Source organism: Aphelocoma coerulescens, chromosome 3 (assembly GCF_041296385.1).
Source record: "Aphelocoma coerulescens isolate FSJ_1873_10779 chromosome 3, UR_Acoe_1.0, whole genome shotgun sequence".
NCBI classification, from domain to species: Eukaryota; Metazoa; Chordata; class Aves; order Passeriformes; family Corvidae; genus Aphelocoma; species Aphelocoma coerulescens.
The window spans coordinates 63426761-63453870 of NC_091016.1; the positions used below are offsets into that span (position 1 = coordinate 63426761).

Consider the following 27110-nt stretch of genomic DNA (forward strand, 5'->3'; position numbering starts at 1 on the left):
TATTAGAAATGCTGTAGCTGGTAGTGAGAACAAGTTGTTCATTCAGACTCCCTCAAAATTAGGGATTGCAGTTCTAAGCTATGAGCTAGATTCCGAGCTATAGGAGAGCTTCTCAGTGCTTGCATCATAGTTTTGTGAGGAACAAATAAGAGCAGGAATTGTGCTCTTTAAAATACTTTTCCCTGCATGTTGTAAACAATTTAGAAAATTGAGCACAATCTGACATAATTTTTCCAGTAAAACATTCTCTGAATGTTACCATTATCAAGTTAGCTTTATAAATGTTTTATACTGAAATTATTATTCTATCGGGTTTCTGTTGTAATACAGAATACAAAAAAATACACAGATCACATTTCCAAACTGGTTAAAGAAGCACTCTTTATAGTAATATCCTATATAATTAGTGAAAAAAACCCACTCTTCTAGTGATAGTGGGTTAAAAAACCCCAACATACTAAAGGTCTTTAAAGACAAGTCATGTAACCTGTCACCATAAATGTCACCATCATCATCATATAGGAGTCAGCAAAATAAGTTAGGGGTATAGAAAGAAAAGACAGTACCCAAAAGACTTTTGATCTCAAACACAGTCCAGAATACAAATAAAAATCAGTCTCAAGCTCATGAATATTTCTGATTCACTCCATTATGAATTGGTTATTCTCAGAATGTCTACGCAAATGAAAATAACGCGTTAAAAATAGGGTTGAGAATGGTGTAAAACTAAACAGCAAACTACAAAAAGTATAGCTCCAATCTATTTTCTAGCAATTTACCTCTTTGTCTGGATGGCAAGTGACCCATGCTTACAGGTAAAAAAAGCACACGGAAGTTCTTTAGGTAAATGATGCTACCTGTATACTTAAACATACAGTGTATGTGATGCTTTTTCAATAAATCATCCATAAAAGGACAAAAAAAATTTGAAAAATTAAGACTGCATTAAGATAAAGCCAGTGCAAAGCCAATGGCTACTATGACCAGGGCCTATTATAGACCAGAATGGGACTCACTGGGGATTGTGAAGCTCCAGAAAAAGGCAAATAAACAAATAAATAAATAAATAAACCCTGAATGATCAAAATATTAACTTAAAAAACTCAAGCAAATGGCTACATACGTAATCTGATTTCACCAGCATACTTACGAAGGATGACGTGGGTGATAACGAATGCAAATATAAAGACTGTCAGAAAGGACAGAGATAAAATAAACATATAAAAAAATCTGTAGTTTCTTTTCCCCACACAGTTGCCTACCCAGGGACAGTGGTGATCAAACCGTTCTGAAATGAGAGGCAGAAGAAAAAAAAATGGAAAACAATTAATAAAATGCTGTTTATTCGAAAAAATGCTCTCTGAATACTATATTAAAATGCATGATTTAACTGGAATTTGCAAAGTAGCCACAGAGAAGCTCTTATTTAGAAAGGAACAAAATGTAGGAAAGAAAAAAAGGAGTACTTTAATGAAACCTTATAGTTTTTACAGAAATCAAAGCATGGCTGAGGTGAGTTCCTGTTAAACTAACAGCCTTACTGTGACAAAGTGTGCAGTCAGACCAGCAAGCATGTATTTATCCATTGTCATAAGGAGCATTCGCAACTCAGTTGTATATGATTTTTTCAAAACAAGGTTGTTTCTTTTTTTTAGTGCATCTTCTACTCAAAATTGGAATTTCTGAGGTTCTTTCCTTTACATCTATCATGATCACACCTCCAGCTTATGCCTACTATCATATCATCCATCCATTATGGAGCATGAAATATTTACACCTTCCCACTTCCTTTTATTGCTTCGCTCAAGATATTCTTCATTCTAGACCACCTATTTTTCCACTTGGATTCGACACTGTCATACAAGATCATTAAAAATGATTCACAGCAAACATTTTTCAAATGTTAAAATTTAAACACATGGTATAAAAACTGGTTGATGTAACCTGCATCCTCTGTTACCCTTTGCACGATAGGCTCCGTCTCCTTTTTACTAAGCGAAACTGTTTCCCTTTGTCTCTGTGAAAGAACTTGTTTGTGAGATAGGAAAGGCCAGGGTGGATCAGAAACAAGTGTCCCCAACATGGGGGAAATGCCTCAGTGCTGGAAAGCAGCAGAGGGAATGGTTTACTCTGCTTCTCCTCAGGCAGCCTGGATCCACCCTCCACGTCCCAGTATTCTGGGTAATGGAAACAGAGCTATTCCCAGGAAACAAACTTGCATTTCCTAACTTTACTTTGGAGGGATTACACTGATAGAATTTCAAGGGTTTTTTTTCATCAAATCCAAGATCATAAGACAGATGCATCCATGCTGACTCTTTCTTTCACTCTCTGATCCTTGTCCAAATCCTGGTTTGTTTTCTGTGACTTTTATGCCTCCACTAACATACTATCAAACTATTTGTAATTCCACAGGAAAAGCGAGCTATAAATCCGAAGTCCTTTAAGCCCTGTGTTAAAAAGGCACATCTGACCAAGTGCACCAGCTTGTTTTAGTTACGGATTTATGTTAAAGACCTATATTCGAGGTTTTTCTTGAAGGATGTATTTAGTATTATCTTCATTAAAAAAATCAAAACAACATGCACAACGGATTTCTGAGTTCACCAGACTTTCAGGGTTTTTTTTAAATGATTTTGCATGACAGCTGTTTGGACCACATGTTTCTGCCATAAATCTGTTTCAAATTTCAACAGGGCTATTCAAGGTGAAGTTACTAAACTTTCTTAGGATAAGGCTTCAGAATACTTTGACTGAGTGAGTACTGCTAAGAATACCAAGAACTAAACACTCTGGGTAGGTGATACTACTGAACTTTTCTCAGTGCACTACAGTTGTTTTCCCAAAATAAATTGACATTGCATTCTAAAAGTGCTTGTCTTTAAATCCGTGCTTCTGAATGAGCCCCCATATCCTGATAAACACTACATCATTTAAATTTGTTCATATATACAACACATAAGCAAACAACACCACAAAGAAACACAGCTACAGAGCCATTTTAATGAGCAGAATCCTAGGGTACTTTTGTCCCCTACTGCTAAAAAAATACATTACATGTCTTGGAAGATGAATTCTGTATATACACATTCATTCTCTTTTATGCTGACACAGTAAGAAATGAATTATATTGATATAAAGCTCAGTTTCTAGTCATGAAGCAACATTTAGATCTATGCACACATCTATTTGATGGATTTGGATAAATGCAGACAAAACCACACACATACACACAACTTCTCTATCTATAAACACACATTCCTGTATATAACCACACTACTTACTGAAGACTGATTTGGTGTTTTTAACCTACTTGTTGGTCCGCTTCAATTTCCATCTTCAAACTTTCCTGGTGAACTGAAAGGCTCTGCTTTCTCAAAAAATACCTTGCTAATCATTGTGAAGCTAAGTAACTACCTAAGATGTTTATAAAGGAGAAATGGACCAGAAAGGCCAGATACAAAAAACACTGCTACAGCGTTAAATTGGAATCAACTCTAATGAAAAAAGAGACATATTAAAAGGTTTACATGAATCTTATGATAAATAAATTTTTCTCATTTTCTCATTTTTCTCAGTCATAAAGTAGAAAGGCATGTGACATGGGCCACAAAACAGTATATTAAAAAGTGAGACATTATTCTACTCAGCAGAACACAAATACGTAAATGCAATTTAGAGACAACCACCTTACAGCTTGTGAGCTGCTCTGCTTAGTTATTAATGCAGGAGAAAACTGCCAACCTGGGCAGAATGAAGAGACAAATGCTAAGCAGAAACTTCAAATGCTGTTAAGAAATATAAAACCTATTAAATGTGGGGCTGTTTCTTCTTCCTTAGAAAAAGTCGACTTAACTATTAATGAAGAAGTAACACAGTGTCTTAAGGTTCACCTCCAGCATTCCAGATGCCTGGCAACTGAACCAATGATTTTGTAAAGGAAGCTTTGACATCTCTACTTGACTTGGACAATGTTGGCAGCAAAATTAAGACTTAACTTCACCGATAAATGAAAAACTACTGATGCTGAGAAAAACTGGAATTCTAACCCTCATGAACTTAAAATGCAGAGCAAATAGAAATGCAATTTCTTGTTATGAAGAACAGACTATTTAGAGGTGATGACTGCAGTTCTGGATAGTTAACATACTACTGGTATTCAAACATTTGTGACAAGGTTAATGTAAAAATATTTGAGGCAAACACAGAGAATTAAAACATGGGTTATACAAACTCTTGTTAATAAAAGTATATTAGAACTTGTTATGAGGGAAGAAGAAAGCTGAAGCACCCTATGGATAGAACATTATGATTTATCATCCTCCTACACTCAAGTTTAAGCAAAACCAGCAAGATATTTGCCTTCTTGATTTTACAGCTGTACCTTGTATCTACCTAATTAAGAACTACTGCTAGAACAGATGGCCCAGTTTCTACCCTTTCAGCAGTCCTGTGAATAGCCTTTTGCCTGTGTGCTCATGGCTCTCCATTCTTAGGCCAAGCCTGGTGTTCATTTTACCCTCCAGGGAGTAGGTTGACAGAGCCAGATTAACTTAAAATGATGACTTTCTTTTGCCTATCTCCTCAGATCACCTCATCAGGCAAACACCAAAGCTGGCCCACGTGAAGCAGTGAGAATACTGTGAGAGAAGGGATGAAATAACACTTTCAGAAGCAGCTAAGTGTTAATTCAGCCTAGCTGTGACACCAACCTTACTACAGGTTAGCAGTTATCACAATGCCAGGAGAAATCCAGTTTTGATTAATTTTTCAGGATCTGAGAACAAAACCTGAAGCAAATAAAAAAAGACTGAAAAAAAGTGGGAAGAGTTCATAATGTAAAACATCAATGAAAAGAAGAGATGAGTAAATGGAGACTAAAAATGCTGCTGTAGAAGTCACAGAAAACCAAACAGGTAAACTTCAAGAACTGTCAGTAAACCTGTAACAAAGACTTTTTCATTACTCTTTCCCAAGTGATCAGCACCTTTGAATTTAGATAATAACTTCTGAGGACAAGCCAGCACCCCCAAAGGATGAGGCTTCACAAGATAATTGAGCCAGTCTAAAAGCTCAGTGGCAGTGAAAGAGGTGGTCACATGTTGCCTTTCCTGCCACTTCATCCCACTTCCTTCTTTCACTGTGTGTAAGCTGATGATGAATCAGGTCAGTTCCCTGAACTGGCAGGAAAAAAAAAACCCAGGAATTATTTTGTTCATTGATCAGTGGGAAAAACTGACTTACCAATGGTTGTGTGCTACCAAAGGCACAAAGAAGAGAATCACGGAAATAGGGAAACAAAAATAAAGATGACATTCAAATCCCTTTGAAAGTAGCAAGCTGTCAGCATGACTCAGTGGTCTCATTAACACTCACCTAAATGGTCTCATTAACACTCACCTTATAACCTATGCTAACTGGATGACAGAAGAACACATTACTTCATATTTTAGACATTCCTCATTTTTTACCTTCCCTGAAACACATTTAAAACTTGCTTAAGAAACATTAACTGTTGGATATCTCAGATAAAAACAAACCTGAGGACATTTCCCATTTTACTAGGCATTGGTCTTATAAATGGAGTGTTTCCCTCAGAAGCCACACCAAAGCATGTTCTTTGCTGCTCAGAACCAGAGTCAAATATCTACTTTTCCACAGCACAGCATGTAGACTCCTAAATCCTTAAATGTTCTGCTTCCATTTTCCAATCGCTACACTCCAGGAAACCATGCACAAAATGACCCAAATGCTTTCCTTCCTTTTTCAAAACATTTAATGAAAGCCTTATAATTTACAAGGAACACAAAAGCATTTTTAAATGAAACATTTGTAGGCCAGCTTGGCCCTTCAGTTTGCAGTACTTATGAACTGTTTCCTTTATTCTTTGCTCAACTAGATCACTGCACACCAGCATACATTTTCTAAAGCTTAATGCGAAGGCAGGACTCAAAGACAAGAAGTCGACAGGTGCAAAAATATCTAGGTCACATTAGTAGGAGATTCCAGTGAGCACAAGTTAGAATTCACTTGGTAATTTTTCCACCCTGTGCAAGCAAAGCATTGTAGGGCAAATGCACAAACTTATGGCATTCACTGAATGTTACCATCTTTATTTACAACATGCAAACGTATCCCATGACTGGAAAGAGTCAAGAGCCCACTATTCACATCCTGTGTCATGCAAGAAGTCACATTATAGCTCAACCAACTGGGCCAGGATAACTCAAAATTACTTTTTGATAGTAGCAGGAGTACAACACAGGACTACAATGTCCATTGTCAAGGACTCACACTGAGTAATTATGCAGAGAGACTGACACATCTGCACATATTTACAATGATGACAATTAAAGCTTTTTGAAGGACTATGATGTCATGATGTGACCACATCTATTCAGGCTTCTTGACTTGACATTTTGCATGACAAACTGTACTTTCAGAATTTGATTGCTCTTGAAATGTTTAAGAAAACAAATGTGACTTTTAGAAGTCCATGTAAGAAATACGTTTTATTACAAAGAGTATTAATTTTCTTCTAAGATACAGCAGTCCAATCCCAATTGCTGAAAGTGATGCACACATGCATGAAAGCAAATATAACCATTGCCTTAAGTCCCTTACAGTCAGTTCAAAAAATCTGATAATTTAAGATAACAAAAAAATTTATATCCAATATTCATAGCATATTCATAAAAACTATCCTTAGCTCTGATGTCCAGTTTCACCGACTGAAACTGCCATTCCTAAGAAGATTATCTATTTAATCATATTAATAAAACCAGCCCCGCTGATGGGATTTGCCATCAACTGGCAACAGCAATCAAATACTTGGATCAATTTAACTTATACACCATTCACCTGTCTGACATTCGTTCCCCTGACAATGCCTTTGCTGTCACTTTGTGGAATGAAATCTCATCTGAGTAGAAATTTATACGAAGAAAGCAGTGATTAACAAAAGACCAATTGCAAGTTACATTTATATGCATGCTGATGTTATTTTAGAACATCTGTTATGGACAATGCACAATGGATCCTTTAAATCACACGTACTTTTGTACACTGATTCCAAATCAAAACACCCCATGAAAACCAAACAGAAAGAAAGAGTCTTCTAGCTTCGTGTTTACATTTGGGAAATACTCACCACAGGTTTACTCCAAATTACATTCTTGACACTAATCTCTACAAGGTGATGCAAACTGAAACAGCAATGTAACATTGGGAAAGATGGGCCTCTATTACTGAATTAAGTTAATAATGTGCATGGGTATCTACAACAAAAAGTCAATCAGAAAAACAAACACAAGGGCTACTTAACATATATTTCACTTTCATGACTATTTAAACTGTTCCAGACAGCTAAGATATTTGGGTGAGGTTTTAAGAAAATAAGTTGCAATGTCAACTTTTTGCATGTTAATCAACTTCAATAGTTGCTGACTACTGCTATTCACAAAAAGAAAATAAACATGCTTAATTTTCAAAATAAAAATAGCAATTGATTTATTAGGAAAACATCCAGCCATTGCCTTAGGATAGCTCATAGTAATTAAACTGTATTGCCATATAGATCACTGCATTGCACCCTCATATAACAAATGTTGACTAATTAACAAACTCGTTTGACTGCAGGAACATTAATGGCGACGTTTTCCAAGGCAGCAGCAGCAGCAGTTTAGAATGGCTGCTCTTTGAGAGGTACAAAGAGGGCACAGTGAAGGACTTCAGTATCTCTTTACATACCCACTCCAGTACATGTACTCTGGCATACCCAGACGAGCGCCTGACACACACCCAGCTGTGGACGAAGAGATTTATAAAACCCCAAATTTGTCCCTAGAGGAAGCATAGTATCCTTACCAAGTAAGGGCATCCACAAAGTTTATGGATTAGTTTCTCTCTTTTCTACAGGAAAGCACACTTCCACTGCTGTCTTTTACCAGAATTTGAGTTTTGTAGCCATTTTGCAGATTGTTACTGCAACGTAAATGTGTGTTTCTCTTTTTAGGTTCCTAATTTTTCTTAGCTGGTGACTTCTCTCTTTTAATTTTTATTCTGATGCCTTGAGGTTTACAACATCATTTGCACAGTCAGATGTTCTGATCATCTCTGCATTTTTTCATACTCAGACCAATGCATAAGCCACAACCTCTCTTAAGTAACCTATGATATGATTTTCTTTTTTAAAGAGACTTTCTGACATATTTCGCAGTCCTTTGGCTTAAGATTTAGAAACCCTGACACACATGCCATGCTCCCTGAATTTCCAAAGTACATCTAATTATACAAATGGCACAGTCTTAAATTATTTATCACTTCTGTAAGTGCTGGTGTGTACTCCATTTGGCAGTCTCTTGTTCTACCTTTTTGGGGCATCCAAACAAAAAGAGTCCAAGCCATTTCTCACCTGTAAAAACTTGGAAAAATACACAGGAAAAGAAAAAGGAAAAAAACGGTCATAGCAGCCAACTTTGTGCTTTTAGCTGTTCAGCAAAAGAGTCATTTCAAGACAACCAGAGCTAAGGTTTAAAAGGTTCAAAATGAAGTGAAAATTGTACTCTGTTCACTGCAGGAAATGTAAGGAAAGAAATAAGCAAAGGCCATGAAAAGGAACTGAAGGCAAGAAAGGAAATAATAAGGTAATGAAGAAAGAGTGCTACAGAATAGAATTAAAACCAAGCAAACCGAAGTCCTGACATGAAGTAAATACACATCGATTATAAAGGACTACAAAGCCCTGAGAAAATTACTCTCAGACACATTGTCTGCATTATAAAAGTCAGACTGTTACAATGTGACCTCTCAGCCTGCTTTTGAAGTAATTTGTGTTCTTCAGGCTGGAAGATGGTGGTATCTGAGTAATGACAAGGAAAAGCTTCTCCCCAGAAGACATTGGTAATTCTCACTCTGTCTTACATTGTCTGTGTTATATGTTATGTGTGCTTTAGGAATTATTTCCCCATATTGTCCAGATACAGCCACCTGCTTCTTGTTCAGCTTTCATTATAGAAATCAAATTAAACAAAACAAAAATTATTTATTAAAACCAAACAAAAAAAAAAGGATATTACACAGTTGATGTTGCAATGACCAAAAATAAACTAAAAAGAAGCCATTTGGTCACTTCAGAAGCAAGTCCAACCACTGCCTTCTTTCTAGCATTACACAGTGCAATCAAAACCTCTTGTCAAAACACAGCAGTAACTAGCTTGAGCTCAGAACTTATGTCTGGTTTGGCTACTTTTTTCCTGAAGTCTTTATCTCTTGTGTTCAGATACATGTTATGTTTAATTCATTTGTAATTCTTAAGCAACATAATGGTACACAAAACCCTTGAAGGGCTAACTTCCAACTGACATTCACAGAGGCAGTAAAGAAAGCAAATCAGGAATACACCCAAGGTATGTGCTTCAGGGAACACTTACTCAACCAAACTTTTTAAAGTATTACATAAACAGAACAAACTACATTTGTATGAAAATACAGATTTTTCTGGATACTACTAGGAAAATACTGTAGAGCTAAAGGAGTTTGAAGTATTACCATGGCTAGAACTCAAATTAGCTCTTTTCTTCTTTTTCTTATTTTAAGCTATTTGTTATTTTTATCTACAAATACCACACGGATGTTTATAAAATACAGTGATGAAACAAAAACCAAACAAGGTAACAAGTAACAGATATACTTACTAAACAACTAGACAGAAAAAAACCAGAGTAAGATTTTGGCATGTACTTACATATTTAAAATGCTGCAATAGATTCCTTACAGAATAAAAAACATTAATAGAACACAGAATGAAAGAACCTTTCACACTGCATTCATTGGCCAAGTATCGTAAGACACCTTTAGGTAAAAGCAGCATACTGTTTTTTCTTAGCAGTGAGTACTGGTTTGAAGACAGACCCTATTCCTGTACCACGTAGTCTCTGCAGCTGGTTTGTAACTGCAGCAAAATCTTTCGAAACTATGTGGTAAAAAGGAATGCATGGCCATACTTGTAGTGAGCTGCTTAAGTATCATGTTATGTTTAAATAGCATAAGTTACTTAAATATCCATATGCATATGAAGTAGGACTACTTGTGCATAGGTTTAGTTACTTCAAGAAGGAACTAACAAACAGTGGCACAAGAACACTCATTGCTATTAAAAGATTTATTCAGAAACTAAATAAAAGCATCATTATATAGACAATCCTAACTTAAGAGTGATGGCAAACTGCATAACACACTCTGATTAAGTGTGCACTCTCAGACTGTTAGATTTCCACAGGTACATGAGCTATCCAATTTTCTTAACACCTATTTTCAATAGAAACTTAGTTGCAGGTACTTGTAGATTTCTCTTTTTGCATACAGTACACCTGAATACTTATATGACAAACACATGTATCTAATCAGGAAACAAAACTACTATACAGTGTATTCCGAAGAAGTCAGTTTATTGTAATTCCCATTATAAACACTGAGGAGAAAAACCACAGTAAATCCATTTAATTACTTTCAAACAAATAACTCCAAATTTAAAAATACGTAAGAGGAAATGACAACTATCTTAAGAGCAGAAAGGACATCTCAGTTATATAAGTCATTTGCTCAGACTCTTCTGATAAATATTCATAATAATTCACATCTGTTATTTCATCACAGACATGATCAGAAGACTGTGTAAGTTGTTTCCCTGCCATCACTAATTGTATGTTTCACAGAATAGGTTTTCCAGATGTGTATAAAAAGGACACAGATTACAGAATAACCTATAGAAAAATCCTTCATACCTGCGTATTAAAAAACCAAAACATTATTTTAAAATAAGCCTCAGGTTGTACGGGGGAAGTTGCTCTTATTTTTCCTCTTGGTAAAGACAACAGCCTTTCAACTTCTATGTATCGCACTGGTCAACAACTGTATTTACATATTATCAAGTTTGCTGAGCAATATCACAACACTAACGTTTAGGTTACACATTTGCTAAAACATTTTTCTGAAAAATGGGCCAACTGCAATTCATAAACATCCCTAGTTGCTCAATAAAAGCAAGCCCAAAAGCTTTTGCAACACTTACAAAATTGTAGCACATCAAAAAAATGAATTCACTGAAGGAACCATCTACAGATACCAATCAATTCTATAGGGCCAAAAGGCTAATAAGCTTTTCACTGTGATGTAAGTGAAAAGTATCACTGTGATACTAAATGAGTATCATCTAAACACAAAACTCCAATTCTTCCAATGACTGCTTTATATTTAAAAATCTCTGTTGAATGCTGCAATTACATTTCTCGGCTGGAGACATCTTTCTACATTATTTTCTTGAATGCGTAAGATCCAGGCTCAACAGTGTGCTAATCAACTGCACTAAACTGCAAATGTGATCTAATTAACTGGAAACTACTCAGATTTGTTTGCTAGGGTTTTTTTGGTTTGCTTTTAAATCCAAGCATATCTTAATCACCTTGTCTGACCTCCATGGAAAACAGTAATGAAAAAGGACAAAATGTTCAGAGAGAAAAAAACCAACCCTATCATTATAAAATACGCTTAGGTCCTGACAACATCTACTTACTCTCAAAATAGCATGTCTGCCCAGTAATTTCTTATGAATTCTGACTTAGGTACTTCTAGTCATAAAACTGCTCAAAGGTAAGACTCACCTACAGTGTATATTTTGGTCATACAGCCCTAACCATGTGAACCATGCCTTACAGTTAGTTACTAATGAACGGGAGAAGCAGCTCCTTGCCCTCAATTTAGTTTGGTGAAGACAACAATTCTGAGACTCCCATAAAGCTTGGAAAGGTCATTGCACTTTGTATGTGGCCCTATTCGAGTAAGGTGTGCTCTTTGCCATTAGGGCAGGTTAGGAACGATGTATGCATCAGAAAATAATTTCTCTTCTTAGATTTGCAACATCTGCTAGGCCAAGTCTCCTTTTCTGCCTCCTCTAAAATTCTTAACATTTAACAGATCTTGTAGGAAAGAAAGATGAACAGAGCAAGTTACCTCATGAGTAATCTTGTCACTAACTCTGTTTTTTTTCTGTCTCCTATGAAAAGTATTCATAACAATATATAAGCTACTAAATTGAACATATGCCATACATTTTTTTACTCACCTACGCAGTTATCACAAAGGCTGCAATGTGAGGCACGAGGTGGGCGGAAAATCTTGCAAGTAAAACAATATTTTAGTTTCACTGTCTGTCCGTTGATGATCACTTCTTTTGTTCTGGGAGGGGGGCGATATCCTCCTGAACTGGAGCCATTTGCTATATCTAAACATGAAAATACAAGACATGAAATGTCTCACACGAGCTATGATGTATGAACAGAATTGTCCTTGATGGCAATCTATAGGAAATTTCAAATTTATATTAACACATTTATAATAAACAATTTTTCCCCTTCTAATTCTCTTTGAGTAACAAGTAGGAAAGAGATATTTCATTGCAAATAGCATCCAAAGCCAATCAATTTGAATCAAAGAAACTATCCAAACCCAATTTTCAAATGCTGACAATGACCTTGATCCCAAAATTCTTACAGTTTCATACCCCCTAGTAGTTCTCAGACAATATATTAAAGCCAACTGTAACTACTGGTGTAGGATAGCAAAACTTGGAAAAGTTACCTTTAGAATCTTCCTACATTTTTTCAGAATTCCTCTAGTAACAAAAAGTCTCCCTAGAAGTGCTGCAGAAATTCTACAGCCTAGTAGAGAATCTGCACATTTACTTAAACCCAGCAGCTCTGTCATCCGAGCCTGGTGTATCTTGAGATTTCTTGCATGCTGTGATATAATGGAGCACATCCACTAACATATTTTACAACTTTTGCTGTTTAGAAATTTGAATACCCAACTCCCACTGCTACTTCTACACACCTTTGTTTGTTGCATAAAACCAGTTTCCAACTACCTCGTTTGATACAAGTGGTAGAGTTTTGGGTTTCTAAGCCTCCTTTTATTTTATTTTAGGATACTATCAATAATTTTTCCAGCAACTAAAGGACAGATTAGGCTAAATCATTAAATCTTGATTTTGTCCAAGCTGAGCTTTATCTGGAAGTTCAACATGTAAAAGTGGTGCCTTTTTCTAGGTTTATCTGTTCAAGGTTTATCAAATCAAACCACAGAACTGAAAAAAAACCCCTAAATTTATTACACCTGGATACCAGAACAGCTAAGACAATAGGGAAATATTTTCTAATATATGAATGAAAATACATTCCAAAGTCACAGTCAAATCACTTGAACAATTCAGTCTTAAGCTGTCCCCCTTTCATGTGGGGCTTGTTACTAAAAGATCTATGACTTGTATTTGAGCTCAAATCATTAGAAATATCACCCACAGTTATGATTTCTGACACTTATACAGCCTACAAACTATGTATTTTCCAAGAGGGCAACAAGAAAGCCTCCCACCTAGCAAGGTATTCAAACTGGCAAGAGCACAGCTGTGCTAGCAAAGGTGCAATTATACAACGTACTGATTTGGCAGAAAATCCAACTTAAGGAGTTCTCTTCTGCAATGTGCTCACCCATAAATATGATCCATAAATATGCATAAATAAAAGTCTTTGTGTGACACCATTGTAAACTTGACCATTGAAACAACCAGACTTCAGAAAACTCTCATGGAGAAGAGGATGAAATGAAGGGAGCAATAGCTGAGACAGATGGAATCTGGGTATAAAGCTCCTAGACATCCATTATGAGAATGAGGGGGTGAATACTGAAGAAAGAGCAGCTTAAAAGCAGTCTCCTACAGCTTGATGAGGTATAGACATTCACTTGTGTTGGATCTAAATCAACTCCTGCAATGTGCTTGTGAGGCTTGGCCAGGTCCTATAATCTGCACGTGGAAGCATGGATTACTGTGTGGTTCCCAGAACTATCAGTTATACTGACTTTGACCTCAAGGCCAATACTACTCAACAAATATTTTTGCTTAAATAAGTATCGCTTTACAAGCTACCAACGTATTTCACCATATAAGCTGAAAAGATGTTCTTTGCAAGGCACAGAACAACTGTGCTTATACTATTTAAATCTTTAGAGAGACATGGATGTTTCCTAAATCCAGAAGACAGGGAAGAATTTCTTATAATTCACATTACATTAAAAAAGCTTCTGGTGATGTTATAACCAAGAGGCTTGTAATAGTCATAGTCCTTCTAGAAATCCTTGGGCATTACAAAAGACACTGCTACATCCATTTCTGACCATATTTTGGTCAAGACAAACTGGGAACATAGATATAGGTTGTTAGTCCTAGTTATTTTTTTTATTGAATAAAGCATTTAACACATGCTGGCATGGCATACTAATTAATAAACTAAAGATTTAAATGTGATACTCAAATTTAGGTGCATAATTATAAAAAATACTAATAAAACCTGAATTTCATCTAGGTGTAGCCTTCTATACTGCTAGGAATACTGATGCACTGTATTTCCTAAAATAACAGTAATATTTCAGATTTTTTTATTTTACAAAATCTTATTATTCCTGAGTATGTACATGATCATTGAAAGAAAATTACTTAAACCAGTCAAGGGGAATTGTTTAGAAGAAAAATATTCTTTTTCCTAGATAAACATTTATTTTATAAAATGCACATTAACTAAACCCAGTATTTCTCCTCCCTTTCAAGAAGTTCAGAAAGTGCATTGCAATTATTTTAAATGGGCTCTGGCAGAATCTCAAAGGCAACTTCTGTCTTCTCTGGTGGAGAAGTGAGACTACTGTCCAGCCCATTATATTTACAACACTGGTCTTCTAAGAGGACTTCCTCCCAAACATTTGCAGGGAAGTTCACAGAGACAGCAAATCCTAGCTCTTCAAGGTGAATTAATCTCGAAATCCAAGGGTGAAAGCTGATGCAAATCAAATCAAAGTAAACAGTCTTTCTGACTTTCCATGGGCTGAGAATTCTACTCAAAATCCTAAATTACATCATCAAACCTGAATGTTCCAGTCTTTCTATTTACTAACATCTTTTTCCTGGAAACAAGCTGTGAGCAAGGTCAAATGTGCTTGGATTTAATACAATTTATCTAACCTAAATGTACTAAACATGTCCTCACTGTGAATTTTCAGGCTGTTAATTCACCTTCAATTTGACTGCTCATACTTGGAGTCTAACACAGTTAAATCTTCCAATATAGAAGGTCTCTTTGAGGCACAGCAAGATTAACCTCTACGGAATCACCTTCCTCAAATAAACTGTGTTTGACCACTACAACATTTTTCTCATAATGCAAGTTCTTTCACAAAAAGGCTAAAATTTAGCCACTAATGGGATTGCCATCCATCCTCTCTGTTCTGGCACATTTTGTAACTTCTCTAGTAGGGTTAACTGTTCATGCACTAGATGGGGCTCCAGCATTTTTATTACTGTATTACAAAACCCCCATATATGCAATCCATGTCCTTGCAGGACCAAGAGACCTGAACCGCTCCAAGAAAGACACTCCAAGTATTTAATGGAGATACAGGACAGCCTAGCAACCTTCTAATGAGACAACAAACTCCACTTAAGATTTCTCAATTTATTTTGCTGCAAATAAGTAGGTGGTGCTGAGGAAAGACAGAAGCTGCAAGTTTGTATACATATCACTAGGATTCTTCTGCTCAATCAAGAGTTGGGTTTTTTGGTCAATATTCCTAACAACCTAAGACAAACAGGCTCTAGAAGACATCCCTACATTGTCTCTATACAAACCTCACAACCATATCATGCAAGGTTTGCTGACAACTTTCAAAGGACACAATTTCAATCTTCAAACAATATTATTAGAGAAGTCAGTAAATTGAAACAATTGCAATGTTTCCTGAGAACTAAATGAAAATGTAATGAAAAAAATCTTTATGTATAACCTCTAACACCTGAAAAACAATAGGAAAAAAACCCCAACCAAAGCAAAACAAAGCCCTACAACAAGGCAAACCTCTAAGAAATGTCTTCCTCTGTGTTTAACCACTTAAATTTAAGCTACATGCTTAACAAAAGTGGGCTAGAAGACAGAAGAGTAATTTATTTCTTGGAGGGAAGAGAACTTCAATAAAATGCTCATTTCAGGACAGTAATCTCAGGGACAAACAATACTGGGAACCTGGCTTAGACTGAAGCCAGCAGCTAACTGCATTCTTCACATAGTTCTTCATCTGATAGCCAACAAGAGATACTGACTACATATTGCTCCTGACTTTAAAGACTTGCTGCCTTAGATTTTTCTGAAATCATGTATTATTTTCTTAAAGGTAGAGTTGCATGATCTTCTTGAAGGCCAAAACTTCATGTGAAAGGTATGCTCGTTCCCAGAAAGAAATGTAATCTTTAGTGGGAAAGCACAGACAGGAAGAGCTAAGACTTACCTGACACACAAATTTAATAATATTTATTTTAAGAATGTTGTTTAAAGAGTGCAGTATCAGGCAACTAAAAGCCTAGGAAGCTGGTATCCCACCTTTGGAAAGACTGCAAAACATGTGATAACCACAAATGGTATAGATTTGTTCAGGCCATTGCCAGTTCTAAGAAATGCCTGTGCTTTGGCACAGATTTAATTTTATAAGGCTATAATGAAATCAAATTGTGCATTTCAAAACAAATGAAAGACAAGGAATTGTGAAGGAGTGTCAAATGTGGCCTTGAGCATCAGCATAAATTAGACAGCCAAGACATAAACGATTTGCAGAGATGGTGTGCTGGTGTAGCTCATACATTGAGTTCAGTGCTTTGGAAACACGAAAGCAAGCAAGCAGAAACTGGGCTGTGAACTGGCCTAAGCTGGTTGCACTGATTAAATAAGGAAGATACACAGAACTTAAGACAGTTGGCCTGAAGAAAAATCCAAAGTATTTTAAGGCTGGAAGGATAAATTACCATGACCATCTTTTCATTTATCTGCATCACATATCTGATGCAAACAAGATTGATATTGTGGAAGGATTGTTAAACTTGTATATGTCAACTGGACAAATGCTTTCCTGTCTATAAAACCCACTCTCCTGGACTGGGTTATCCTTCTAAGCCTTCATCTTCAAAAGTTTACTATTTCCCACTTGAAGTGACTTAACACTAACCTAAGTAAAAGAAACACATATCATAACTGAAAATAGGCTACAAAATAAGGCTGCTCCTAGTATTTATGTTTACAAAGAAAAAACAGCCCCTCTCAATATAATATTTTGTGTCATTGCAGAAGCCATGCTTATACGCATCATGAAAAGAATGCAATTACAGCTGGGGTACCCCTGGAAATAATGACTTTTCATTTTTACTGAAAGTTATAATTTAAATAAAAATACTACTTCAGTAAGTTTAATGCTGCATTTAAATAAAGAAAAAATTCTGCTGCATTTCAGTGAAATTATAGCACTTTTATAGCAAATAAAGTCACCTTCAGTGATTTTTCATTATATAAGCCTCATGCATCTAGCTGCTTTTGTTCTATTACACTACATGAAAACCCCAACGAACTAGAGTATTTTAAGACTTTTGCTCCTCCTCTCTCTATGGCCAAAGGCATGTATGTATGAAATATTCTTACAGGTCCTGTTTTCTAGACTTCTCTGTTTAGCTGCCTTCCTCTTAAGTTCCTACACACGTTGTGGAAAACCAGACAGTAAACTGAGCCCTCGTCACCACTGGGTATCACAGAATGTCACTTCTTCTGGTTCATGCAACAACTCTTCTTCCAACATGTCCCAAAAAGTATTTCCCCTTTTTGTCAAATCACAATGCTAACTTAATCTGTTTGGAAATAATACTCAAGTCTCCTCTTCCTGCACCATTCACTACTTAGACCCCTCTCCACTAGTATTTGATTTCCACTTGTATTCATATACTTTGTGGTTTTTCCCTAAAGTTGCTCAGACTATTTAAAATATATTAAAAACCCCCAAACCATCAAACCCAGTGACTGCAAATTTCTCCACCTCAGCATCAACTTCAGAGTTAAGCATATTCCTCATGAGCCCACAGTCAGTCTCTGAAAGGTCCTACTTGAGCACTTACCATTTGCCACTAGCGTGTCTTTTTGGAAAGGTGCTTATTGACTTTGTGGCAGTTTCATCTAAAACTTATTTCCAAAACTTACATAGAAAGAATCCTATGCAGGACACTTTCAAGACCTTAATTAGAGTGAGAAATTAAGCACATCCTCTTCTTTCCCACAAGACAGTTACTCTTTCAACGAAGGACATCAGTTTGGTTACACTTGATTTGCTCTTGAAATTCTTTATTGCTTGTTTTGAGACTTAAATAGCCATAAATGCCAACCCATGATAGTCCTAATTCTTATAATTTGGTCATTTAGCAGTGTAATCCATATCTTTCCAGACAGGTAATAGTTTGTAGTGATAGAATTGACAGATTTCTATTAAAGGAGAACACTAGGATAAGCCAATAATGATATATTATAGTAGATTAACAGACTTTTAAACTACAACTACTCTCTTTCTTCTGACCTGCTCTATCAGCTGTCAAGAAGTGTACAAATTATCTTCTGAGATCAAAGAAGTGTTGAATCCTTCAGATTGTCCTCTGCTATTTCTCATTTCCCAATTACACAGCATGCTTTCAGATTTTGTTTCTTCCTCTGACCTCTAACAGAGCCTGTCCTGTTGCCTTCTACTGTTCCTTGCTGATTGTAACTGACTTTATTCTCCTTTTGCCTTTCCCATGCTTTCCCAATATGTTTGTGCCACCTTTTTATACTGACCTTCAGAAACTACCATGACTTCTGACACTAGTACCTTTTTGACTACAATCAAATACAGTCAGAATGGCCTCTTTTTACACTTCCCAACCTTCCTCTGTATGAGGATAGCTTGATGATCCACATTTAATATAATATTTTTGAATAAAAGAAGTTCCTTTTGTTTTTGGACAATTTCCTTTTTTAAAATTCTTTTCACTTTTTGTTTTTCTATGAACACAGCAAATTCTCAAGAAATAACTGCTTTGCATTCCTGTACCCAGGGGGTGGAAATAGTTGCATCACAGCTCTGTTAGTTCCCCATCTTCACCTGAAAAAGGCTGATAGCCTAGATAGAAACATTTTTCACTCTCAGTATGACCACCCTGTTTCCAGAAAGTCACCTGAAAGGATGAAGTACTGCCAGCTTCTTTAGAAGGTCTTATTTTGAGAACCATTCTCTCTAATCAGCTCATCCTATTCTATGCTTTCTAATGCAAAAAAATAAAGTTTGATTAAAATAGCATTCTTAAATCATAATTCCTTGTCTTGGGACACAACTGTTTCTCAGAGCATCTGTAATAATTTCTGGGAGGCTGTTTCCCACAGAGACAAGTAGGGCAGGGTAAGACTAAGTCTGTAAGTCTCAAGTATCTAAGAATGATTTGAATAAAGTAAAAGCCACAAATAGGACAGGTTACATACACACATTTTAGAAAAGAAGCTATTTGGTAAAGGCATTATTTTTAGATGAGTTATCTGAAGAACTTCTTGTCTAGAAATAAATTACTGTTAACCTTGCACCCCATCTTTAGAAGGGGCCTCAAGCTGAAAGGTATAGCAAGGCAATCCAGCCTGCATGATAGTTTTGGAGCACCTAGGTTTCTTTTCAACTGCAGGAGCCATTCAGCTTTTCCTGCTGCACAGATACCACTCCACTAGGATACACCTTGTAAGTGCACATTAAAAAAATATATTGTAACAGCACAAAAATATTTCTTTCTGTTTCCATTGTTGAAACCAGAGCCACAATTTTAGGGCAGAATGATTTCTTATAGCTACCAGCTTGTTCCTCTATTAGACTTGCCATAAGCCCTCATGCTTGGGAATTCCACATTTGCTGGCAATGCAATTCCTCGCTTCAATACTCCACTGTCCCTTCTTGGAAGAGTACAGCCTTTGCTACTGCTGAAGGAAAGACAATGGCTTTGATCAGCTCAGTAGCCTCAACCTGTGAACAAGTATGCAATACCATTTAAAAAGAACTATAATTTGTAAACACAAGTTCTGAAATAATTGCACATGGGAATATTTTGACTCTCCTTTCTAGTAACCAATTTGTATTTTCAGTTTTGTATTTCACCAAAATGCTGACAGATGACAACATAAAATTATTGTCATGAGCTGCTTACTCGAAATAATTTATTTCCTGACATAGATCAATGTTTCTGTGAACACAAGGTAAATAATCAAATTCCTTGAACAGGAACCTGTGTCTGTGTTTTGGACTAAAGCTGGTACCTCATTCTAGGTAAAGAATTCCTTGAAGGAGATCAATAAAAGTAAACCATAACACTGGTTAAGAAAAGGTGCTCAATGAATGCTTCATTATATTTTTCCACTTCAGAAATGCAGATGAATACCAAACATTTTAATACTTCTATCATAAAAAGCCTAAGACTGTACTATAGTATTAAACATCAAGGATGCTGCAGGTATTTCTCCTGTGCTTGCACAGACCTGTTACCTGTCTTTTCAATTACTTGAGTGGACATTTCTTTGAAACTGCTTCAGAAAAATGGGATTTCCATTGACTATCGTATCAAAGCAGATATAGTAGCATTTAGTAAGGTTGAGTAGCTTACTAAGCACACAAACCCACTATTTATGAAGCAGCTCTGCAAACTCATCCAGTGTTTTCTTATCCAGGTGGCACATTTTAACTACTCAGCATATTTGTAGCTGCAGAAGTCCCACTTACAGAATTTAGTTAACTGTGCTCTTGCTAAGTGAGAATGATTAAAATCTAGCTCTCTAATTATGCTGGCTTTACACAAATAAAAAATAGTAACATTTTTACTGTATATTAGCACAGAGACTTATCTCTTTTGCAATAAAAATAACATAATTAAATTCAGTTAAACTCTGAGGATACACTGTTTTAAAAATGCACAACTGCAGATCTTTTGCAATATCAGCTTTCTTGCCAAAAACACTTTAAAAAGTATTCTCTTGTGTACTACAGAGTTCTACCAGACTTGCTGAAAAGTATTTACAGTAATAACTATCATTCTAAAAGGCCAGGATTTTGTTTACTTTCTTAGTGAAGAACCGATCAACCATCTTTCCACAGGAATCACTGCAATGTCATCAGACATTACAGTTCCAGAACAATCACTGTGGCAAGACAGGAGTAACTCCTCCCATGAGCAGAGCTGCACACTGCCTTCAAACAGTACATGCACCCTCGGGAGGAAAGCGAAGAGACAACAGACCTTCAGTGTTACCTATTTGTCTCTCTAGATCTGCTGCCTCATCTGGTGTTGCGCGGGGGAGGACACCAGGATCACTGAAACTAGTACGCAGCAGGGTCCCCATCACGAAAAAGAAAAGAATCCCACCAATTGCAGGTATAGCAGGCGTAATCTTCTCGGACAAATACGGACAACTGGAAAAAGAAAAAGAATAAACAATCAACAACACATAATGCAACTTGCTCTCAAAGTCTATTTACCTCTATAAATGCACACAAAGAATTCACTTTCTTCTCTTCATACATTGCTTGCCTTGGAATGCTTATTGAAGCTGAAATTTCTGCTTATGTGTTCATGACACTTCTGGAATTTTTCATAATATGTTCAATATAATAAAGGCATTAGTAGCACAGTAATGACCTCACTAATATGCAATACTCATTTACGTAAGAAGACAAAGTATTAAAATAATAAACTTATATATTTCTTCACCTGCTGCCCAATTAGATAAAAGTAAATTGGGCAGAGAGAGGAAAGGGGAAATAACCTGAAGAAGCCCATAACATGATGAAATAAGCCACACTGAAATACATAATTAAGTCTATAAAACAAGTTTATCATCTAGAAAGATGGTGCTCAAGAACTTCTAACACATTCCTTTAACAGCCTTGTTGTGTATCAATATTATAAGACCTCTACTGATTTTCTTTCTTAACCCATTTCTTGTAACTTAGTAAACTTGTTTACTCATTTACAAGGTAAGAAGAATGCAAATAACAGTGGAACACACCTGGGAGCAAATAATCCAGGGGCATGTGTGTGGCAACATCAACAGCCCTTGACCAGGGCAAAAATGGCTCTGTGCTTACCAGATTTACAGTGTACATGCAGGGCTTAAGAGTGGATTACAGTTTTAGCAAATTTTCCTCTGTGCTTCACATGATTAAATTTGCTCTTATAAGTAAAATTTTATAATAAAAATGGACAGAAACACTGGAATCCAACCAATACACAAATATAAGCATCTCTTTACAGCTGTGCAAAAAGAAGGATATGAACACTTAGACATTACAGAAGCACTGTAGCACCATCTTAGAACAGCACAGAGGCTGAAGACTCTCATAGCCCTTACATTAAGTAGGTGTGGGTAGAATACCAAGATGGCTTCACGTACTTCTGACGTTTGCGCAAGAAGTCATAAAATAAGCCTAAAAACCTGAGTCAAAAATCAACAAGTTCTATGCCTTAGAGCTTTATCTAAAATTTCTAGGTATCAATCAAGTTTAATTAACATTGTCTTCCCTATTTCTGCTGACTGCCTTCAATGATGATTCAGACGTGCAAGCTTTTGCACTGCAAGTCAGTTAACCTCAGTGGAATGTTAACTCTGAGCAAGTGATGACAATGTCAGCTCCACTGCTCATCACTTCTGCTGACAGGATGGGGAGAGAATGGAAACACTTTTCATACCAGCTACCACGTACAAAGCATTTATCTCCCTGCATAATCCTCTTAAAAATACTTGGCTGTTTCACCAAACGCAAAGGGTTTCATGGATGCGGTGAGTCCATATGCATTGCGCAGTGCATAACATAACAAGTGGAAATCATGTCTCCCTATGTGAATGCAATACTACAGGTGCAACAAGTTACAAAAGATTAAAAAGACAACTGGGTATAATAAAAAAGGCCAGGACCAAGAGATACTGTGGTTTCACATAACAAATAGACTGTTGAAATACTAGGAAACATCCTTCAAATGTACACTTTCAGGAAAATCTGCTTAAAAGACCCTGATTTATGAAATCAGTGCTAACTAAAGGAAGCACCAGCAAGACATAAGCCTTGGTATAAGCCTTGCTCCCTTCATGTCAGACAAGCCAGTCAGAACGAGCAGCCAAAGAGAAGCTTTCATACCACACGAATGTCCTACTGCTCAATTTATTTCTTGCCACAAAGGATTACTGAAATCAAAACTACTGTAATATGCTCAGACAAGAGTACAAATAGGCTGCAAGAAAGAATGTATTTTTAAAAGGATTAGAGAGAACGTGTACATTAATGAACACTAAATATAGCACAGTGCTTACTCTTCTATTGCATTATTCATTAAATGTACCCAAGAAATTGCAACTGTGCCGAAGTCTGCTGACCAAACAAGAGTTGTATGTGTGCAAAAGGTAACATGAGATAATCTCAGGGTAGCACAGTAGGCGCAGTACAATTTTGACACTTGCCAACACAAAACCAGCAATGGTATTACATACACAATTTAAATTCTCACTGATAAAGAGTGGAAACTAAGGGCCATCATGACTTGAACATGTTTCCTTTTAACAGTAATTTCATACAAAACTGGTAGAAAGAACAAATTCCTGTGCTGAAATACTGAGAAAGCCCAACATTGCTGAAAAGTGATGTTAGTATAGCAAAAAAGCATGAAAAATCTGTCTCTGCCTTGCTGAACCAAGACCACCTGCAGTGAAAAAATCCTCACTCTCAAAGCCCTGTTCACAACAAGCAAGTGTAAGGTAATCTGCTTTGCCTAAAGGTGTTTTCAAGTTTTAACAACATGTATTTTACCAACTTTGACTTGAAATTAATTCAGCAATAATGCAGACAAGATTGAAGATGACATCTTTGGGAATAATAACCGAGTAATGTTCCACCAATTCAAAAATTAATTTAAGCTAAGAAACCAGTCCTTGCAGCTCCTTACAGAGATTCAGACAGTAAGTCTGGGCAGGCCATTTAATACAGTCTGATTTATGTACAGACCATATATCACATGGGCTTGCAGTAAGCTAAATGACATGTCTCCTTTACAAAGGCTGAATTAATTTTTCAAATCCCTGTGAGCTAAATTAAAAAAAAAACAACAAACCAAACAAAAACCAGTAGATACTGTTAGATCTTTTTTTCTTCACGTCTTTTTCAAAAAAAGGGGAAAAAAAATCTTACTTCAGGGTTATTAAAAAATCCACTAAATGTGACTTCAAATTAAAAATGTGGATCTTAGCTCAAAATTGTGAATAAATCTGTAGACATACACTTGCATATTTATGTCTTTTATATTTGCATGCTTATATAACAAACATATTTGTACTGCTATACTAAGTCAATATTATTTTGAACATTTCTAGTGTTACTATTAGAATTGTCAAATATTGAACACAGAAGGATTATCCTTCATATTTGCTCAAATTCCTTAATTAATTTGCTTGAGGATGTATCCCTTCAGGCATCAGCTTTCCTCAGATATTACCAGAAATATCATTTTTGGAGGGTATTTTCAGTGAGATTTTAAAGCAAACATTAGTGGGTATTTCCTGACACTGAACCTAGCCACCACCAGCAACACCGTGATAAGCAGCAGAGAGCTCCAGGACAAATCTCTGTCCTACTGCAGAGCAAGCAGTGACAAACCTTTTCCAACTGGCACCTGGTAACTGCTAGATGTGAACTGACATCCTCAGTTTACGTCTTAGACAGGGCAAAACAATTGTTCTTAATCGGCATCTGTAATGACACCAAGTACTGACTAGGTCATTCGCAGAAAACACATTTTTATAAAGTACTACTTGACCACAGATCCCATTAGAAACTGTTACTGTGAAAATAGCTTCTTCAGAGAAAAATGTCTGGATCTGCATATTGCAAACTGTAACCTGAATTTTTGAATTAATTGAGAACTTTTATACTTTTAGCCCTGCCTTTTGCTTGGCTTCTCAGCTGCTTTTTTGCAGCATCATGTGGAAGTTTGCATGAATGTAGGAGGGAAATAAAATCTGGTGGAAGACTAGTCTGTCACAGCTTGATAAAAATAAAAAAGATAATTATCAAGCATCACCCCTGTGAACAAACAATGCAGGAGAAGTACAAATGCAACTCTTACTACCCAGCAGCCCTCTTGACTGTGTAACTGTGCTCCCCGTGGCTACTGAGATGAGCAGAAAAATACACGTAGTAACTGTGCTGAGGAGCACGCACAGTGAGAGTCCCACAGCTTTCAAGCATGGTTATTAGAAAAGGGGAGGAAAGAAAAGAAGTCTCCTGAAGGCCTTTCCTGGAAAGATGAAGGCTTTCCTGAAAGGTTCACTGACAGTTATTCACTGATGGGGAGATTCAGTAAATGACAAATCTATCCAGTAGGGATATCTGGAGAGAGGCTAAGCCTGTATTTAAAATAAAAAAACCCCAGTGTTTTACACTTTTAAGTTTTAAATTAATATTTGCTCAGTTGGCAGGCAGAAAACAACAAAAGTACAAATTTCACCAAGATGAAAGCCATCACACTTAATTACATTAATTTAAAAAAAGACCCCTACAAGTTTGGCTAGCAAGACTGTTAAGAGGATACTCTATGTCAAGCTGTTCATCAATAGAAAACTCTTTGTAGCAGATATAAAATATATGTACTCTAGGCAAAATATCAATATAATCAAACAAAGTAACATACAGAAATAAAATTACTGTTCCTTCTCCTACATCATCAACTTCATTTCTGTTTCTGCAGGTACTGCCTGTTTAATATACCAGTGGCTACTGGTATGCAGGTGATATCCAACAGAAGAGAGAAGGCTGGCACTATGAACCCTGGGTTCAGTTCCACATGTTACAAGTTAACATCTGAGTCGGAATGAGACTGTGCTGCTTTCTTGAACTAGCCCAAAGCGTTTGTTGTTTCTCCTTCCTCTCTCATTTATGGCTCCTCGCAGCTTACCCTTCCTTCAACTCCACTGCATCATTGCTCCAAGCCACTGTCCCAAACTTCTGTCCTTATGCCAACACAAATCTTTGTCAGGTTCGTGAGCAAAGTTAGTTTACTAAAATGTATGAAAATTACACCATTTTGTTGACTTTCTGTCTCTCTAACATGCACTTGAAAAGGATATTGGCACAAAGTAAGGGAGAAAGAAGCACACACGAAACTACAGGGAGAGGGAAATTTGGACAGTGGGAGGAGACCTCCGTTTCAGCAGCTGTCAGTGAGGTTTTCATTCATACCACAGCCTCTTGTGAAACCATGTTCTAACCCTGACCTCTTCCAATTTAGACATGGCAACAAAATACCCATATATAGACAGATTAAAGGCAAAGCAAGCCTCTGGGCTAGAAGAACAAAAATAGCTCATAACTTACTTTTCTAATGGTAAGTTGCCAGTTCAAAGAAAGCAGCTGAGGACATGCATGAAGAGCAACACAGACAGAGGAAGATGTAAAGATGGGCAAAATGTGAGGACACAGCAAGAACCTTGGAGGCTGCTGCCTGATACAGAATATATAAACAGGACAAAGTCTGATCACAGTGAAATAATTTCACTGTTGTGGAGTTTGGAGGGTTCCTTCTTTTTACTTGTTGTTTTTCAGAAGCATGCTGCTGGCACACAAAAAATGTGGTACAATTTGAGTATAGATTAGTCCAAGTAATGTTACGTGAAATTCCTAACAATTAGAAGATTAGCTAAGGAAGTTCTGCATTAGTTTCCTACATCTCCCTCATTCTTTAGTACAGCTTCTAAAAACCTTATAGATTTGTTTTAAGTGATATTAAGGAACACACAGACTAATTTCAATAGGATTTGAAATGCACTTTTAAAAATTAATTTATTTCATTATTATTTTTTGTTTCGAACCTTCTTTATAAATCATACCCTCCCTCATTTCAGAATGGTAAAGCAGTTTCAAAAACTTACTTGGTAAAATACAAGACAAAAATCACTTTTCTGATAATTTGCTTCATTTCAAATCCAGGAAATTTTGCAATGCTTTGAAATGTTGCAAGCATGTGAAGGCTATGGAAAACAGAACAGGTGTCAAACAAAAGGCAGAATGACAACAAGAACAGAAGCAATAGCCAGAATACTATCTCTTCATCATCTTAATAATCTAAAATATTATACCCTAATCAGAAAGGCATATTTATT

General features: G+C 36.4%; 1 protein-coding gene across 7 annotated transcripts in view; it reads right to left on the minus strand.

Annotated features, from left to right (window-relative positions):
* Positions 1 to 27110, minus strand: part of ZDHHC14 (zinc finger DHHC-type palmitoyltransferase 14) — a 97583-nt gene that overhangs the window by 20829 nt on the left and 49644 nt on the right. For 4 of the 7 annotated variants that reach the window (XM_069010606.1, XM_069010605.1, XM_069010608.1 and 1 more), the window contains 3 exons: positions 21206 to 21378; positions 12122 to 12280; positions 1151 to 1288 (listed from right to left, as the gene is read on the minus strand). In XM_069010606.1, coding sequence (XP_068866707.1) covers positions 1151 to 1288; positions 12122 to 12280; positions 21206 to 21378 — 470 coding nt within the window. The remainder of the gene's footprint in view (positions 1 to 1150; positions 1289 to 12121; positions 12281 to 21205; positions 21379 to 27110) is intronic. The other 3 variants (XM_069010609.1, XM_069010607.1, XM_069010610.1) reach the window with 2 other exon arrangements.